The sequence below is a fragment of the Halichoerus grypus genome, chromosome 1 (genome assembly GCF_964656455.1).
Source record: "Halichoerus grypus chromosome 1, mHalGry1.hap1.1, whole genome shotgun sequence".
Taxonomy (NCBI): domain Eukaryota; kingdom Metazoa; phylum Chordata; class Mammalia; order Carnivora; family Phocidae; genus Halichoerus; species Halichoerus grypus.
In genome coordinates, this window is record NC_135712.1 from 142475012 (window position 1) to 142493251 (window position 18240).

General features: G+C 39.2%; 1 protein-coding gene across 2 annotated transcripts in view; it reads right to left on the reverse strand.

The window, feature by feature from the left end:
- Positions 1-289: 289 nt before the first annotated feature.
- Positions 290-18240, reverse strand: part of GADL1 (glutamate decarboxylase like 1) — a 164831-nt gene continuing 146880 nt past the window's right edge. For both annotated transcript variants that reach the window (XM_078072720.1, XM_036084207.2), the window contains one exon: positions 290-2070. In XM_078072720.1, coding sequence (XP_077928846.1) covers positions 1897-2070 — 174 coding nt within the window. In that variant the 3' untranslated portion in view covers positions 290-1896. The remainder of the gene's footprint in view (positions 2071-18240) is intronic.

The following is an 18240-nucleotide window of genomic DNA, read 5'->3' on the forward strand; positions in this document are numbered from 1 at the left end:
CATCAAAGAACTATCATCTCTCAAGAAGAGGCCCAATGGGAGCTGACGTGTGGCTATCAGGTTCCCAAGGCTTTGCTCCATGGAGGACAAAAAACTAAGTAAAAGGCAAATCCCTCCTTTGCTAGAACTGCTTTTTCCATTTTATTCAAGGTGTTACCTCAAAAACAGACAGCTTTCAATGTGCTTCCTCAATTATTTAGCTAAAATGCCAAAGGAGCTCAATTACGTCTAAAATGTATTGAGACAACCCAGTAACGAGGAGATGACAGGAAAAGTCAGTAACATGAAGTGTGTGCTAATGTTGCTTTTTATTTCATGAAACTGGAATTATTGCAAACATCAATTTCAGGCACATTTTATGTAGACATTAAAACAAAAAAGCAACAAGGTATGTAAAACATATGCACACACGAATAGTTACCACCAGAGAAGAAAGGAATTCAAAGAAAGATTAAAATATTCTTTGACCAATGGAGATACTGAGAAACCACATACCCTAAAGTGAAAATATGGAATAAAAGCAAACAGTACACATCGGCTTTTTACCCTTCAAAATTTAATCAACAAAAGTTAATGATATCATATGAAAGGTTATTGAATATGCTAAGTCTAATACTTAAATGCTCTTCCATCTTTTGCCTTCCAAATCAGAGTTCTAATTAGATTCACAATCTTACCTTGCTGAACTCGGCACCCATACCTCTGAATTCTGTTTATTTCTTAGTCAAATAGAGTTCTCCTAGAAATCCGGGACCAGGATCAGAGAGAGAATCATCCACTCCCAGGAGAAATGGAGGAGGTGTTTGCACTGAAAGGCCTCTAATTCTCAGATTCTCTGCCTAATATGAACCACTTAATAGTCTACACTGACGTTTCAAAGCTTGAGAAAGGGAATGTTGTATAACCCTGGACTTCATTCCGGTTGTTTCCTATAAGCAGAGAACAAGGTAAGAAATGGGCCCCGCGCGCTGAAACAGGTACACAGAGATATCTGCATCTACCGTCTACTCCAAGCTAATGATGCAAGTGCTGTGGGAAGTGAATTAGGACTATTGCTTTGATTGAAAAGGCCATGCTATGAAGTGTTTGTCTTTATCCTTACCTGTAATTTAGGTAATTTAGAATAGATAATGGTTAATTTTAGCTTTTGAGAATAAACATTCAGCTGCATAAAAGATATATCTTTATAAAGTAAACATCTTCAATAGTTTCTCCTTTTAAAAATAGTTTTGATGGACTTCTGAGGCCCCTAAACATTAGTGCTACCAGTTCCACGGCCGTTATTTTCAGACACTGGCTCAGGGGCCGCTGAAATAGCAGATTATCTCTTTGCCGGCAAAATATCAGAGCTATTATTCAGTCTTTGTAAGGTTTCACTAAACCACTGGTTCTCAGATTTTACCTTGCCTCTGAATCACCTGGAAAGCTATTTAAACTATGCTGAGTGGCACACCCAGAGTGTCTGATTCAGTCAGGGGCGGGGTTGAGAATCCGTATTTTTAAAGAGTTCCCAGGCAATGTTGGTGCTGCTCGTTTAGGGACCGCCATTTTGAGAACCACGGCTTTCAACTATTAAATTTGTATGTTCTTTAAAGAGCAATGGAAGCTTAGAATCAGGCCCTATGTGGTACTTACTAAACTCTCTTCAAGGCTGTGTCCTAAAGACAGTTCTTAAGAAAATCCACCTTTTACTTCCTTAATAGCAACAGTAGTGCCCAGGCAGCTAAAGAGTCCTTCCCACTATTTGCTTAGCATTTCCGTTTGGCCATGCCAGGCCAGGGCGTCTTTCCTATTTCTCCCCAGAAGGCCTGCAGTCTCTTCTGTGTCCCCAGATGCCGTGGATCTGGAAGCCTCCCCAGGACAGGACCCATGCCTCTGGGGAACCAAAAGCCACAGCTACATGTCTCTCCCCAGTAGGTCTATCTCATCCAGGAGGAAGTCCATGTCCTCCCGGCTCACTTGAGGGCTGATCACCACCTGGCGGAAGAAGTTGACCTTCCCGCGGTGGGGCTGGTAGCCCAGCATCAGGCTTCCCTTCTTCATCATGCGCTCCTTAATGGTTGGGGCCACCTGCGCCGGGCGAGAGGAGGGAGGCGATGAAAGACCAGAGCATATTCTGGCTGCATTCCAACCAGTCACGTGATACCCACTGCCATCCACTGTGGATCCCACTCCCTTGCACACATCCAGCTCGATATTAATAACAATCTACTGAGAATTCACGGCAATGAAGACTGATCCAAGGGCTTTAGATAAATTTAATTCATCTAATCTTCACAGTAACTTCATGAGGGAGATACAAATACAAATTTATGAATGAAGAGATTGAGGTGCAAAGAGATTAGACAGTCTGAGGTCCCACGTTCAGTAAAAGTGAGAGAGCAGGCAGCCTCACCCAAGCACACACTCTGAAATCTAAATCATTATGCGGTGCTGTCTCCTTCAAAACAAATCAGGGGTGGGCGCCTGGGTGGCTCAGTTGGTTAAGCAACTGCCTTCGGCTCAGGTCATGATCCTGGAGTCCCTGGATCGGGTCCCGCATTGGGCTCCCTGCTCGGCGGGGAGCCTGCTTCTCCCTCTGACCCTCCCCCCTCTCATGTGCTCTCTCTCTCTCATTCTGTCTCAAATAAATAAATAAAATCTTTAAAAAAAAACAAAAACAAATCAGGGGTCCTCAGGGAGCACAGATGTAAAAGTGTCAAATGGTACATTCCCAACTTTGTCTGAACTAAAAAATGTTCCCGTTCAGGCATCTTAAGTAAAGAAAATTAGTCTTGGATGGGGAAAAAAAAACAAATACACAAAATAACAGCCTTGCATTGATAGTCTACCAAGGAAAACACTAATATGGATATTATGCGTAGTTCTGTTTTGAAGACTAATAGTTTATTACTTTATTAATAGGATATGTGACACACAGACCCTCTTAATTTTGAAGAGGTGTAAAGGTAGGAATAAAATAGGGAGCTCGTATTTTATAGATCTGTAGATAACAGGGAGAGAATGGGACCTGATAACCCAAATGCATAAATTTTTCTAAAAGTTTAATGTTTGAGGAAATTACTCCCAATTTAAGAACCACCGGGGAACATCAGTCTGTTTTCATATCTGTAGTGTGACCACCGAAGAATTAGGTTATAAATTTTAAAATAGTGAAGCTGATTTTTGAAATACCAAATTAAAAAAATTCAGAGTGCAGTCTTCCTGGCTTGGAAAGGCAAGCAAAGTTTTCCATATTCCTTTTATTTTAACTCTTTCAAAATTTCTGAGTGTGTCCTATGTGAACATATAATGAGACTAGAATGAGTTTCTGTCCTCATCTTCTCAGAAAGATGAGACTTAGTTAATCCAGAGGGAAGAATGCATACGTAAGTAACATCAGCCATGATGTGCTTTGAAATTCCTTAGGTGAGGGGCATACATTTCAGTTCCCACACGCCCATCTTGGGGTGTGACCATCCCACACCTCTCTATCTTTTAAACATACTTATGTTTTGCCAGATACCCCCCTGAAAACAAGTCAAACTAAAAAAAAAGAAAAGAAAACAAGTCAAACTACTTCATCTGCCACTCAACATAATCTTGATCTGTTGCAAAGCTTATGGAAAAAACTGGGCGTTTTAGACCTCTAGAGGTATGATGTCCTGGACTGAGCCACAGAGCCTTCTCAAGGGATGTACGAGGATAATTTTAACTAAGTACTTTTTTCCCTTATGTGCTAATTTTAGAACCTAAATCTTGCATAACGTGGACTACACTATGCCTACAACAGCAAAAACAAACATCCATTAAGCACAACCACATTGCCATTCTAGCAAAGTATTGGAGTTCTCTCACCGATAATGAGACATAGAAAATAAAATCTATGAGCATAAAAGAAAAAAAAAATGTAGAGAAAGAAGATGAAGTTAGAAGTCAGTTTGGTGAAAAAAAAAAAAAGACCAACAAGTTCTGTAGATTTCTGGAAACATGTTACAAATTTTATTCTGAGCTCTTTAGAGACTAGAAAAGCAGGGTTAAATAATCATCTCCAATCTCCAAGCAAAATTTAGTGACAAGTGTTTAGTGGATGGGAAAAGGAAGCAAGTAGGTAAGTCTCTACAAAACTAAGCTCCATGCATATCTGTCTGAAACCCTTATATTTGAATGTTCCAAGCATCCGCTAAGTTTCCTTCCAAAGCTCTATGTTCAGGTATCATTTGTTTTTGGAATCATAAAAATCGAGTGAAATGATACATGAGCAAATGAAGGGTGAGTGTAAAAAGAGAGTGTTTTCCATAAAACTAAGTTGAATTCCTCAGAAAGACTGGATAAAGGGGGGACTGCTAAACATCGCTGCAAGTTAGGTGAGGGAAGAGAACTGGCAAAGCCTTCAAGCAGAATCTAGAGTCCAGACTGGTTCTGCACATATGGATGCCAAGCCCTCACTCTGCTTACAGAAACCTGGGCTGGATTGGATAGATGATTCCTGAAGAGTGTAGTTACCACAAGACCAGTAGAGACCCTTTGATCATCAGACCTCTACTCAAGAAAAGCCTCACTTACTTTTGGAAAGCATTTAGAAGTCCTCACTTGCTGGGGAAAGAAAAACAAACAATGGCAACTTTCCACCAAAAGATGGGGAAATAAATGCACATAGATATATTTTAAGTTAAAATGTTTCATGATGTGTGCATCACATTTTTTTTCTAGGATTATTTGCTTTAACTGACCGTGGGTAGGAGGGGTTCTGGTGCGAATATGGGTGTGAAGGGTGCATGTGAACATGTGTGTGTGTATGCACTGCGTATGCACAGTCACATATAATTTAAACTTCTAACCCACCATTTGTCATGCACTGTTCTTAAAATCTTCCTATTTTGTCACAAAGCAAAGCGGAACCATGGTTTGACTTAGGCTCGTGACAAAGGTACATTTAATTTTAATTCAAAGAACAAGTGGGCTCTTGAAGGTAAACTGAAGGTCTGAGAGAAAAACACAAGAGTGTCATTGCTGATACATATAGGAAGACCTGGTTCACATAAGACAAATGTCTGGCCAGGAGAGTCACACAGGATCAAATTTAGAGCTTACAGATTGTGCTTCTGCAACTTTTGTTTTGTTTTGTTTTGTTTTAATAAAAATTCCTTTCATATTCATCTCCATCTTCTTCTAGGTACCCAGGGTATAACCGGCTCTGGATTATAGTCAATTTTAAATTCAAAACAGGCATGTGCTTGGCTCAAGCCTAATTTGCATTGTCTATTCCTGTTTACTTTTCAATAACGCTATTTCCCCCTCCCCAAATGGTATTTTATGCCTTACCTTTGGAGACCATTAGAATTTTGATTCCAGCTCATAAAGTGTCAGAGGCTCACATGAGGCAATTATCAAAATGAATCTGTCAGGTTTGCGTTTCTTGTAAGCAAACCAAAAATATTTTCTAATGGGAGCAAGAAAGATAAAAGAGGACACCTCGGACAGTTTAATATAAAGAGATTTTTGATCTTTAAAATTCTTGCTGTTGTAGAATGTGCTTCCATGGCGAAACACATGGCATGGGAACCAATCTTCTAAGCCAAATTTTGCCACTGACTTTCAAAAATTATGAATAAATGACTACACATCTATGGGACTCAGAGAACAAACTAAGCAAGGGTTTAGCAGGACAACACATATCTTATTTATGTGTCCATGAATATATGGATCATAGAGGTAATTACTCCTAGGCAAGAGAGGAAGACCTCTTTAATCTATGAATCCTTCGTGGGAAAAGCAAGCCATAAGCCACACCAGGGCTGATATTCACTAAATCTCTATCACAAATTACAATTGTCATAGTAGTACTGATTCTTGTTGTTAACAAATATTTTACCAACCCTTTACAATTTGCAATGAGCTTTCACATATCTGATTCCCACGAACTCAGGTTAAAGCTTGTTTGAAAGGAACCCATGCTTGCAATTTAGGGACCAAGAATGTTCTCATTAACAGCCAGCTTATCACATTTGCAGCTAAAAAATCAACCATTTTCTATTTCTAAAACTCCAGGCACAATCCAGTGCTGGGTAACCTGGATATTCTCTTTTGCTGATCGAAGCAGAGAAACAGTCCTAATCCGACAGGATGGAATATTCACAGGGGAAAGAAAATATGCACAAACTAAATGTAAGTATCTGAATATCGCCCCTAAATGGAGCATGCATGGAGGAAAGCAATTTGGCAGGAGTGAGATTGCTTTCCAGCTCTCAATTATTTTACTGCTGGTTTTCCTTCAAATTGTAAATCAAATTCTTTTCACATGCCTCAGTGCCCGGGTCCCTGCATCTTAAGTGGGGGAAGATCCTGACATTTCTGTTTGGTTGCACAGAAACTTAATCGACACGTTTCTGTAGGATTGCTGTCGCACCCCCACCTTAAATTATGTTCCAGCCATGATTTAGTCATTTAAACAGAATTTTGTTGTCACACTCCTGCAGCATAAAATAGCATTTGATACTTAAAAGTTGCTTAAACCCAAGGGGAAAAAAAAACAAAACAAAACTAGCTCATTCTGGCCAAGTACAGTGATTTGGTAACAAGGAACTGACCGGACACCAGCATAGCCTTTCATGAAAATAAAATTTTAATGTCCATAAAATGGAATTTCTTCTTAAATATGTGTAACGGATTCAAGATTGACAACAACACGTTTGTTTTCAATATGCAGAGTGTTTCTCAAACTTTCTGTGAGGAAGTTTATTTTTTCCAGTGCATCACAGAAATATTTTTGTGAACTATGATAAAGGTGAAGTGTTGATTGAAAAGGAATTACTAAATAAAAATGAAGTGAAAAAGAATAATTACAAGCCCATTTTTAGAAAATTTTAAATTCAACAGTAAAGTTAATCTGCTAAATTGTCATATAAGTTTCTAAACAGTAGCCCTTGAGTTCCAAAATTTACTTATTGCAGACTGGTAATATTCAGTTTATGGATCTGCATGGGGCTGGAGACCACATTTTGAAGATTGCTGCTCTGTTTTAACTCCCTTGGCTCCTTGTGGGTGTATATTATTTTAATTATGAATCTTGATGTTATCTTGCATATTTATTTACGCTTATTGCCATGGTCTCCATACCACTTTGAATGGTGTCTTGTATTCCATCATACGACGATGCCTTAGTTTACCTAAATCATTTCCCCATTGTTAAAGCTTGGACCTGCTTCAGTTACAATGGCATTTCAGTGAAACCATGGAACCAATCATGAAACCTCTAAACCAGTCCTCCAAAAGTTAATCCAGAGATGATAATAGTAAATGGTTCAAAATGGTCTAGACTTTAGGATCTATATACAATTTTTCCCATTATTTGCTGTGCAGGTGAAATCAAGTCACATTTTTTCACTTGTCCAATATGGAGCATCACAACACCTAGGGTGGCTGGGAGGACAAACCCATAATTAAAAGAGGGGATCCTTTTGCAACAAATTTGAGGGACAAACCCTATATAAGCTTCTACTCTGACTCTAGCCAGCAATACCATTCAGAGCTTCTAATAAATCCAGACGGACTTGTGTTTTGCTAAATTCTCCCATAAACCATGAACAAATCAATGCTCCTCAAACTCCAGATTTTAGAGCTGTCTTCTCAATTTCAATTTAATTAATCTACATTTCATTTTCTCCAAGGAAGCAAAGAATTTTGGGGGGTAGGAGGCTAAACTCATAATAATTTGCAGATATTGTGGGTAGAGCATAGTGTGGGCAGGCAGGCTAATAAGCTGAAGAGTAAATTATGAGAGTTGTATTGTAACTAACATCTTGTTCTAAGATTATCTTGCCTAAGAGAAATTTATATCAAATGTAGAAAATGAGCTACAATATTTTTTCTCTCTATAAAAAGTCACTTTGAAAGAGTTTTAAATTTCCCTATATCTACACTCCACTCATACCTCTTTGGTATTCTCCAAAATAGTTTATAGACATATCAAGGCTAAACATTTCCAGGCATGGGGCTAAGCAAATAAACACTGAGAAAGGAATAAAATGGGGGCTCAATGCAGTTGCTACACTTTACTGTTATTTTAGATATGAGGGGCAAAATTCTCTTCTTTCAAGGGTTAGATAATAACTATTTCAGGTTTTGTAAGTCATACAGTCTCTGTGGCCAATACTCAACTCTGCCATCGTAGCATAAAAACAGCCCTAGACAATATGTACACAAACAAGCAAGGCTGTGTTCTAATAAAACTTTATTTAAGGACAATGAAGTTTAATATATGATTTTCACATATCAAGAAATACTAAGCTGCTCTTGATTATTTTTCAACCACTGAAAAATGTTAAACCCATTCAGAGCTCCTAGGCTATACATAAATAGGTAATAACCTAGATTTGGTTTGGGGCATAGGTAGGGACTCCCTGGTCCAAGCAGAAAGATACATTATGATATGTAAAATCTACCCCTTCAAAGGAAAAAGCACATTAAAAAGTTATGTTCATTGGGTTTTTTTCAGAAATTCTACATTGAGTCAGGAAATGCTAACAGTCTTCTTGACCCTCCTTTGCCAGCCAAGCATAAAACCAGTACACAGGTTGATGGTCACTGTGATTTTCTTCCAGCAGTTATTTTTTGAGCAATCACAAAAAGTAATTTGCTTTATACTTTCTTCCTAAATAATCTGGGTTCCAAATAATTTGGGTTCAAATAGAAAGTCTTGCCAGTACTAATGTTATGCACTTATCAAAACTCATAGAACTATATGCCTTAAGAGGTGAATTTTACCTGTGTGTAAATTTTGAAATGAATAAACACATTCATTGAAAAAATAAAAGCGGGTCTAAGAGGACAAGTAGCTATATGAGATCAGGCAAATAACTTTAGTTTCCAGAGTCCCAGTCTCCTCATCTCTAGGCAGGAGATGATAATAGTCTAGTACCCCTTCATACAATTGATAAAATATGGAATATGATATTATAGATGCAGCATGTAATGCTGTGAACAGATAGTACATGATGGAAATGAATATTCTTATTCAAGAAAAGTCGAGAGCACAAACTCCAGAAAGGAAACGGAGCTCTAAATTGGGATGTTTCCTTCCAGTTTTACCACTCACTTCACGTCCTTAAGCAAGTCACTTAATTCCTCTGTAGGCCTGAAATGAGAAGGGTCATGGTAACTACTTTTAGGTGCAAAAGATATAAAGCTATTTTGGACATAGTGGCACTTGAAGCTTTTCTTCACGGTGAGGCTTTTTTTGGAGGCTCATTAGATCAAACATTTAAATGTAACCACCATGCTTGGGGTACCTGGGTGGTGCAATCGGTTAAGCATCTGACTCTTGGTTTCAGCTCAGGTCATGATCTCAGGGTCCTGGGATCCAGCCCCTAGTCAGCATCTCCGTGCTCAGCGGGGAGTCGGCTTGTGGATTCTCTGTCTCTGCCCCTCCCCCTGCTGGTGTGCTCATGCGCGCTCTCTCTCTCTCTCTCAAGTAAATAAATAAATCTTAAAAAAATAAAATAAATGTACCTACCATGCTTATTAAATATAATTCACACATGATTATGGATGATTTCAGGTGAGTTGTGGGTGACTAAGCTAACATTATCTCTTGAGTTTGTACTTTTTTCTTTTGCACTTTGAGGCCATTTTTATATGGCCACCAAATATTTTTATATGCCCCTATTCAATTCCTCTGCCCGCCCTGCTAATTTTGCCTGATGGCTAAATAAACTAGCTCTGTTTATTAGAGTAACCAATTATCCAGTTTCCTCACATCAGATCAATTAATACCTGTAATCAATCATCAATAGCATCCCTTTCATTGTTATGAGTGAGTCCAGATGCTAAGTTACAGGTTTAGAATAACAATACAGAGACCAACAGACTAACCTGGGACCCAATTAGTGAAATTCTATGTGACTTTGAAAAAATGTTTAACTCCTCTGGGACTCCCATTCTTCTATCAATAATCCCTTGTAGAACTGTTATGTGGACTAAATGAAATAATATATAGGACTGCATCAAGCATAGAATTTGGCATCTACTAGACACTCAATAATATGAACTAGTCTTATTAATATCTTAAATGAATTTGTTTTTAATCAATTTATATTCATACCTGGTCTTCTATTACACTATTTCATTACCATCTCTTGAGAGATGAGCATTTGAAAGTTCTGTGAAAACATGATTTGTAATTTATTCTTTCTCCCCAAAGCAACTAAACTGTATTTAAATAATTCTGAGAGGTTGTGAGTTTGCAGTTTTAGAAATTAAATCTTATAGCTCATGTATGCCACTTCTATATTAATTTTCTATTTAAGTTCCAAGTTTTTTCCAACATGGGCAAAGTAAACTCCTTTTTCCTTTAAAAAGTAAGACAGTGGTTGATCATCTTGGCAGTTTTGGTGGGGATAAGGAGGCAGGGAAAGAAGCTTTCCATTGAAATGTATTGTGGGCAAGGATGAGTTCCTATTGTATGCTAGCAATTTCTCTGTGTTGTGTAAGTATTTTGCAGAAAACAGAGATATTTTCTAAGTAAAAATTTACTTCTTCTTTGGACACATGAAAAGGTCATATACTGAAACTGTCATTTGTCCCCATATTCACAAGCATGTGTCCAAAATTCTACAGTCTCCTTGTGCTGTCCCGCTGCTTATATTTTTATCAAAGGAAGACTGAAGAGTAGTATTAGGAGCTCGCCAAATATCCTGAAGATACAAATCACCTGGATTGGACAGGGTGGGGGCCCCAATCCAGAGCAACTGGATTTGAATTTGGGTTAGACCTGGTGGTCTTTACATTTACCAGGCACTTCAAATGCTTGTTATTACTATGCAAGTTTGGGAATATGGCGAATGACAGTCCTTTTAGCAGGAGAGGTAAAGTTAGGGTGAGAGGTGAGTGATGTGTTGGACTGCAAAGACAATTTTGAGTGAGGAGGGGAGAGGAGATTGGGAATCTTCCCCTTCTTGAATTTCTTATGTCAATTTTGTAATAAAGACTTGGCTGATAGTGAAAAATTAAAAATTAAAAAATAAACCAGTGACCTTCAAAGAAATTGCTGGCCAACTTTTCTATTAATCATAAAACCTGATAAAGTGTTGAAAACACTGAACTGTGGCCCAGGAAACAATAAAGTTCTTTCTTTTGATTGCCTGGAGAATCAATTTGCCTCTTTCCATATATTTTCTGCCATTCCTTACCTGTCCAATTTTCTTCTTACTTCTGTGCTCAATGCTCACTCATTCCCCTGGTATCTGCCCCCTATAATTTGGTATACATCTCCTGAGCTTAAATTATGTAAAATTGGTGGTCTATAGCCCATGAAATCAGATTCATCTAAAAGATCATTTCAGCTTGGCAGAACATGGAGAAATAGGCCACACTCAGACTAGACATACCTCTTTTCAAATATGGATTTTTACCCTTATTTTCCTCCAGAGCATCTCTCAAAAATCAGACATGCACAAAATAAAGTGTCTCAACTTAAAAGAACTGTCCGGTTTATGCCCTTTCCGATATGGAGGAGCTAAGCACAAAAACAGAGGTTAGTATCCAGGAAAGACTGAAGAACACAGTCAGCTTCACATTTGGTGTTTACAACGTGGAAATGACAATGACAGCAATTCCAATAAACCTAATGTCAGTCATATATTCAAGGCAGCCGAAATGAACAGTCATAAAAATAAACCAAACTGAACTGAAAGCATTAGCTGAAGAATGGACACAATAAACGTTTTACACACTCTATAAAGCAAAAACTTAATCCTCGATGTGTCACAACAGCTGTCTGAGCTAATAGATGCTCAGTAACCATCGTGGGCCAACTCCGAAGTTTTCGCCCACTTGAGGAGACCCCTATATTGTTCCTTAATTTGACAAGCTATTCGGTAATTCTTTCCTTAAAATGACAACAGCCCTGAGGTGGTCCCACCTCGCTAGGGGCATCCGTGTCTAACGTTTTGGATTGTGGCAAAGACCATCTGCATTTAACGTCTGAAGGTCAAGGGTGCTGAACACTTCGCAATGCGAATGATTAAACCTGCCCAAGGAAGAATCATGGTGCCCAAAATGCCAATGATGCCCCTGCTGAGAAATATGAATCATGAGCCCCATGTGCTCCGGGGCTCCCTCCCGCCCTCTGGATCCTTTCAGTTTCTCTCAAGAGCTCAGAAGACTCAGCTGATGGGTCAGCAAAGTGAATGGGATCTTCAGAAGCTAACAGTCCCTCTGTTGTTACCCTTAGATTCTTTTCTTTTTGTTTTAATTTCTTCCGGCTTGATTGAGGTATAATTGAACTGAACTAAACTAAATAACTAAAAACTGTGGATAATTACAGTGTACGATGTGATGTCTTGACACACACATACACTGTGCAGTGAGGTCTCACAGATCCTTAACATATTCCAAGAGTATCACTCCACATGAGAGGAGAAAATGAGTACAGTCCAGGTTTCTTTCTGGGTCCTCTGGGCGGTGGTCCCTATTTCTCAATACTGCATCTGGCTGTCCGAGCTGGGACACAGCTTGGAGACTGCCTTCTACAGCAGGTGGCTCAGACTCGCTGGGTTTGAGCCACACAGAGGCGCATTCACATCTCTCCTACACACTCAAGGGAGGTAAGGAGCACCGGATAAGCATTCTAAAGCCGATGAGAGACTCATTCCTTTTCCCACAGGTTTTTCCCAGGGTAACCTTCCCTGAGAATTCTTTTCCCTTTAGATATTTGGCAATGGGCAATTAGCAGCTGAAATTCTGTCTTTTGATTCAGCCCTGCCAACAAGACACAAACAGCCAATGGGGCTGTCTGGGGCATGAATGCCAAAGCCCTCCCTGGGGGTCCAGGCACAGATGTGGGAGGTGGTCCTGTGTTGGCACAGCAATAATTTCAAGAACCTGCATTTAGGCTTGGGAGGCTTAGCTTCCTGAGTAGCAGAATTATTGGTTTTTATTGTAGATTCTGGGCCTGACAGACAAGGAGTAAAACAGGAAGTGATCCCATAATGTTACGCTGCTCTGAACCGAGAGACATCTTACTCTCCCCAGCCTGCCAGTGCATCCGAATTATGCCTCAGTGAGGTGCCCGCCGACCTCAATCACCCACCTGCAGCCACTCACCTGCATCCTTATCTACTTTATAGATTTGGGGGGTTTTTTGTGTTTTGTTTTTGGTTTTGATTTTGCACTGGTATTTGCTTCCGGAGTAAACTGAAGTCCAAATTGTCTTTTTGATCTTTTTTTGGTCTGATGGAATACAGATGGCCATTGTCCACCCCGAAGTTAGTTGTACACGCCAAGATACACTCCCCCCTCCTCCCATAGCTTTTCTTTGCATGTCTATTTATAAGTGGTTTTCACATCATTTCACTGCACTTTATTAATTGAGCTCGAGTGCATCTTAAAATGCCTGGTGTTTCAACCTCAGAGGCAAAACCTGAACTTTTAAAAACAGATGGTTTATGTACCTTACTTTTCTTTCTTTCTTTCTTTCTTTTTTTTTTTTACTAAATCAAAGAAAGGTACCATGAGGATATTTAAAAATAATTATTGTTCCTGTATTACTCATAAAAGTATTGAGAAAATAAGTGTTAGCTGTTCCTCACTGAAATCTTTATAAATGCTCCTAAAGGATTTTTTTTTTTACAATTAATGCTGTAAAATATTAAGCAACAGCTTTTCACAGCAACCCAGACAGTTTACTTAAGTAACAAAATGCTCTAGGTTTGCACATTTTGTGCAAATTAACAAAAGTGATTATCCATTCTTCCATAATGGAGCTCACTCAACACTCTAACTAGTGCTTAACATTGGAAGTTGCCTTTTCCTCAAAGTCATGGTGGTCCAGTTGGTTCCTGGGGGCTCCAGACTACAGAGTAACACAGAGGGGGAGTGGAACTGTCCCAGGGGCTAGAAGGAGGCAGAGCAGACAGGGCCCTTCATGGACTAAACCAGCCTCCAATTGACATGTCTCATATATTGGAGTTTTGTGCAAGAATTTGTTTGACAAAAAAGGCTCTGCCATTTAAAAAGACCAAGTTTGAATTTGATTGGCAATGTATTTATTATTATTCAAGATCAATCATTTCAAGATATCTGAAAAATACTCCCTCGGGTTGTTGGCTAAGGAGATGCTTCCTATATGCTGAGTCTAAGGGGAGAGGGGAGTTCTTGGTCTGACCTTCTTGACCAAGTTGGGGAAACTAAGGGAAGTCACAGAGAAGCATGTTGCTTTGCTAAAACCAAGCTTCTTTTGCTTGAGAGTTAAGGTTAAGTCATATGTTGCCAAACTATGTTAGAATAAAGCCATACTGCATAAAAATTGGCCATTTTACATAACTGAATCTCAAGTATGTCCTAGTACAGCTGCATAAAAGCTGTGTTGCCTTCCTATCCAAGGGCCGTCTTGCTTCTCAGAGGTGATCATTATTGCATTCCTGTGCTTTTATTCTCCCATAATCATCCCAGAGTTTCAATATATCCACTTGCCACTTCAATGGCTTCCTTTTGTAAACTGCTTGTTCATGTTCCTTGACCATTTTGGGTGATCATCTTTATCTTACTGATTTAGAAGAACGCTCTGTTACTAGGAACATTAACTATCTAATTGCTTTACGTGTTGCAAATTATTTACCTGCTTTTATTTTTGTTTTTAGTCACTTCATGTACAGTCTTACTATTTATATAATCAGACCGATCAGCTATATATGCATTTATTCCAACACTGGTTTTGAACTTAGAAAGACTTATACACCAGTTAAATAAGTATTTCTTTTCTGATTTGATTTTGACACTTAAAACCTGTAATTCATTTGAACATTCCACTTGTACCTTGCATAAATTAGAGTTACACTCCCTGTGTTTAACCAGGAGTCTCCACACCACTGTTGGAATAAGTCTGCCTTTCCTCAGCATGCATTGGGAATGCATATGATGAATATTCCTGTGAATACTTGGGTCTGAGCTTTCTATTCTGTAAGATTGATATGTCTATTCTTAGAATAATCAAGCTGTTTTATTTATTGCAGTCTATAAAATATTGAACTCTCCTTTCAGTATTCACCCTTCTCAAAATGTTCTTACCTATTACTACCCACTTGGTCTCTTAGATGATATCGAAAAACACTGTGACAAGTTAAAATTTAAAAAAAAAAAACATGATTAGAATTACATTCATCTTGCATATTAATTAGGGAAGATTAATCTTCTTATTTAGAATTTTGGTGTTTTTCAGTTTCTAAATGAGGTGGTTTTGAAAAATATGGCTGCATATTCTTTGGCATTCCTCTCAAAGGGATTTCCTGAATTGGAAAGGATTTGTGGCAGGCTAGTTACCAATAGGATGCCGTAGATGCTGCACGGCCTCCAAGGTCAGGTTAGGAGAGGTAGAACAGTGTCCAGCTGGTTCTCAGGGACACTCACTTCTTGAAGTCCAACTATCCTGAGCCCACAACCCCATGATGAATCCCAGGCCACCTGGAGAGGTGTTCTGGTTGATAGTCCAAATGAGGTCCCAGCCAAGGGCCAGCATTAACCATCAAATATGTGAGTGAAGATGCTTCCAGAATATTCCAGCTCCAGCCATGGAATCACCCTCAGCTATTTTAGTCTTCCCAGATGAGGCTCCAGACATCCCACTCCCTCTGTGCTCTGTCTGAATTCTTAACCCACAAAAGCCATGAGCATAATAAAATGACTGTTTAAAGCTTCTACATTTGGAATAATTTGTAAAACAGAAATTGTTACTGGAACATTAAGGTTTTTTGGAGAGGGTTCTTAAAGTTTTATAGTTTTACAGTTTTCTTCTATAGGTAGTATAATTTATTTAACTCTTAGTTATTTAATGTATTTTTTGCTATTGTGTTTGATAAAATTATTCTGACTAAAATGCTGCCTTCTGGGGCGCCTGGGTGGCTCAGTCAGTTAAGCATCTGGCTTTGGCTCAGTCATGACCCAGAGTCCCTAGATTGAGCCCCTCATCGGGCTCCCTGCTCAGAGGGGGGTCTACTTCTCCCTCTCCCGCTGCCCCCCACCCCTGCTCCTGCTCTCTCTTGAGCTCTCTCAAATAAATAAATAAAATATTTTTAAAAAGAATAAAAAAGAATAAAATTAAATAAAATAAATTTCAATTTTCCAGCTCCTAGATTCTTACTCTTTGTGTAAGAAAAAGTTTTTTAGATATTCAACTTTGTACATCTACCATAGCCAATTTCTAAAGCTTTTTATGTGATGCCTTTGGGTTTTGTAGATACATAATCACACAATCTAAAATGAACACATTTGGGGCTTGTCCTCTGAAATATTTTAAAGCCCATGTCTTTTTCTGGTCATCGCGTTGGTTAACACTCTCAGAACAACATTAACGCACAACAGTGAGGGCAGATGTCCCTAATTCATTACTGAGTTTAATGAGAAGGTTTTTTATGTTGAATATATATTAATCTAATACATCATATAAGTAAACAAAGGATATCACCGAGAGATAACTGGTAAACCTTAACATTAATTTTGGTCATTAAACCTACGTATTTTTTTTTTCAATTTCTAAGCGTTTTTTTTCTTGCTTCATTTTAAGTGGGAGAAATAATTTTGGAATACTTTCTTGATTTACTAGTTCAGAGATAGCTAGAAAATGATGAAATTGCTTTTTTAAAGCCTGCTTTTGCTTAGCTTTTGAAATAATGGAGTTCTGCTGAATGGAGCAGTAAAAACGGTACGTGTGCGGCAACCCAGCGTGCAACACTGCCTGGCTAATCCATCTCCTCAGACAGTTTTTGGGGATCCAAAAAACACGACATAAATTAAGTTTTTCAACCTGTGTGAGTGGATGATTGTGTAGCTCCCTGAAATAATCCTCTCATCTTTTAACACTGTTCTGACCCAGTTTGGGGAAGTATCTTTAATATCTTGTTCTACTTCACTGACCTCCAGGCAGAACAGCCAGAAATATCTGCATTTAACAGGCAACTTTCATCTTCGGGCTCACAAAAGGGTCAGCTTTCTTTAAAAAGGAAATTGAAACTTATATCACAAGGCAGCTTTTGAGGTGATTTTACTTTCTATTTTATAACCCTGACAAATAGAAGGCAAGGCTGTGGGATAACTGAAGTGCCTCAGAATAGTGCGTACCTATTGATAGAAGTAAATCAAAATCTGTTGACTGCACCTGCTTTTACCTCACCATTGATTATTTGTCAAGTCACGGGCACTCACCCCAGAAAGAAAAGCAGAAACACATGTGGGGAAGATGAGAAAAGGCTGGGTTCTAGAACAAAACCCAGAACAATAACCTACCCAGACGAGGAGTGGGAGAGTGAAGGGTTCGTAGGAAGCAATAATTCTGAGATTTCACAGCGGACTCTGGTTAGCTAAATGATGGCTGAGAGAATGGATGTGCTCTGGCTGGCAGATGGGGGAATTGATTGGTGGGGCCTGCGGTAGATTTTATTATTGTTCTTAATTATTCACATGTCCTGCCTGCTCTGAGAGTAGGCGTCCTTGCCTCTGCCTGGAAACCGGCAGTGTCTCCCCATGGCAGGAGTATTGGTCACCATTCCATTATTATGCGGTCAAGTCTGAGCTGAAACTTTAAAAGCCCGTTGAGTGTTTCCACCAGCCCTTGCCTCCTTTCCCTTTGCTGTGAGGATGGCATGTTCCAGAAGGGAGCTCCTTTTTCAGTGTGGGTGCAGAGATCAAGACCATGGGGCAGAACAGAACTGCCACTGCAGTTCTGAAATGTGATCAAGAAATGAATCTTAGTTACTATGAACCCCTGAGATTGGGGGGAGGGCCTCATTTATTGCAGTTGTATAACTAAGTGAAACCTAATTAACACAGCTCAAACTAAAGTGTTTTAGGTTAGCTTCAGGATGAATCCCACTTTAGAGGAAGGTAGGTAACTCTTGTTTGGCTCTAATTTTCCGTGCACTAGACATGGCTGACTTAAAGCCCTCAAACCTCGAGGATACCACACACTTAAGTTTCCATAGGCAAAGTCAAGGCAACAAAAACTGGATGATTCTAAGCTACTATTCAATGAGTATCTGCCGTCCTAAAAGTGGTTTAGTCATATGGAGAGACAGTGTCAATCTATAGCATGGAGGTTGGCAAATGTTTTCTTTTTTTAAAAAAAGATTTTATTTATTTATTTGAGAGAGAGGGAGCATTAGAGAGAGAGAGACGGAGAGAGAGAGCACAAGCAGGAGGGAAGGGCAGAGGGAGAGGGAGAAGCAGACTCCCCGCTGAGCAGGGAACCAGATGTGGGACTGGATCCCAGGA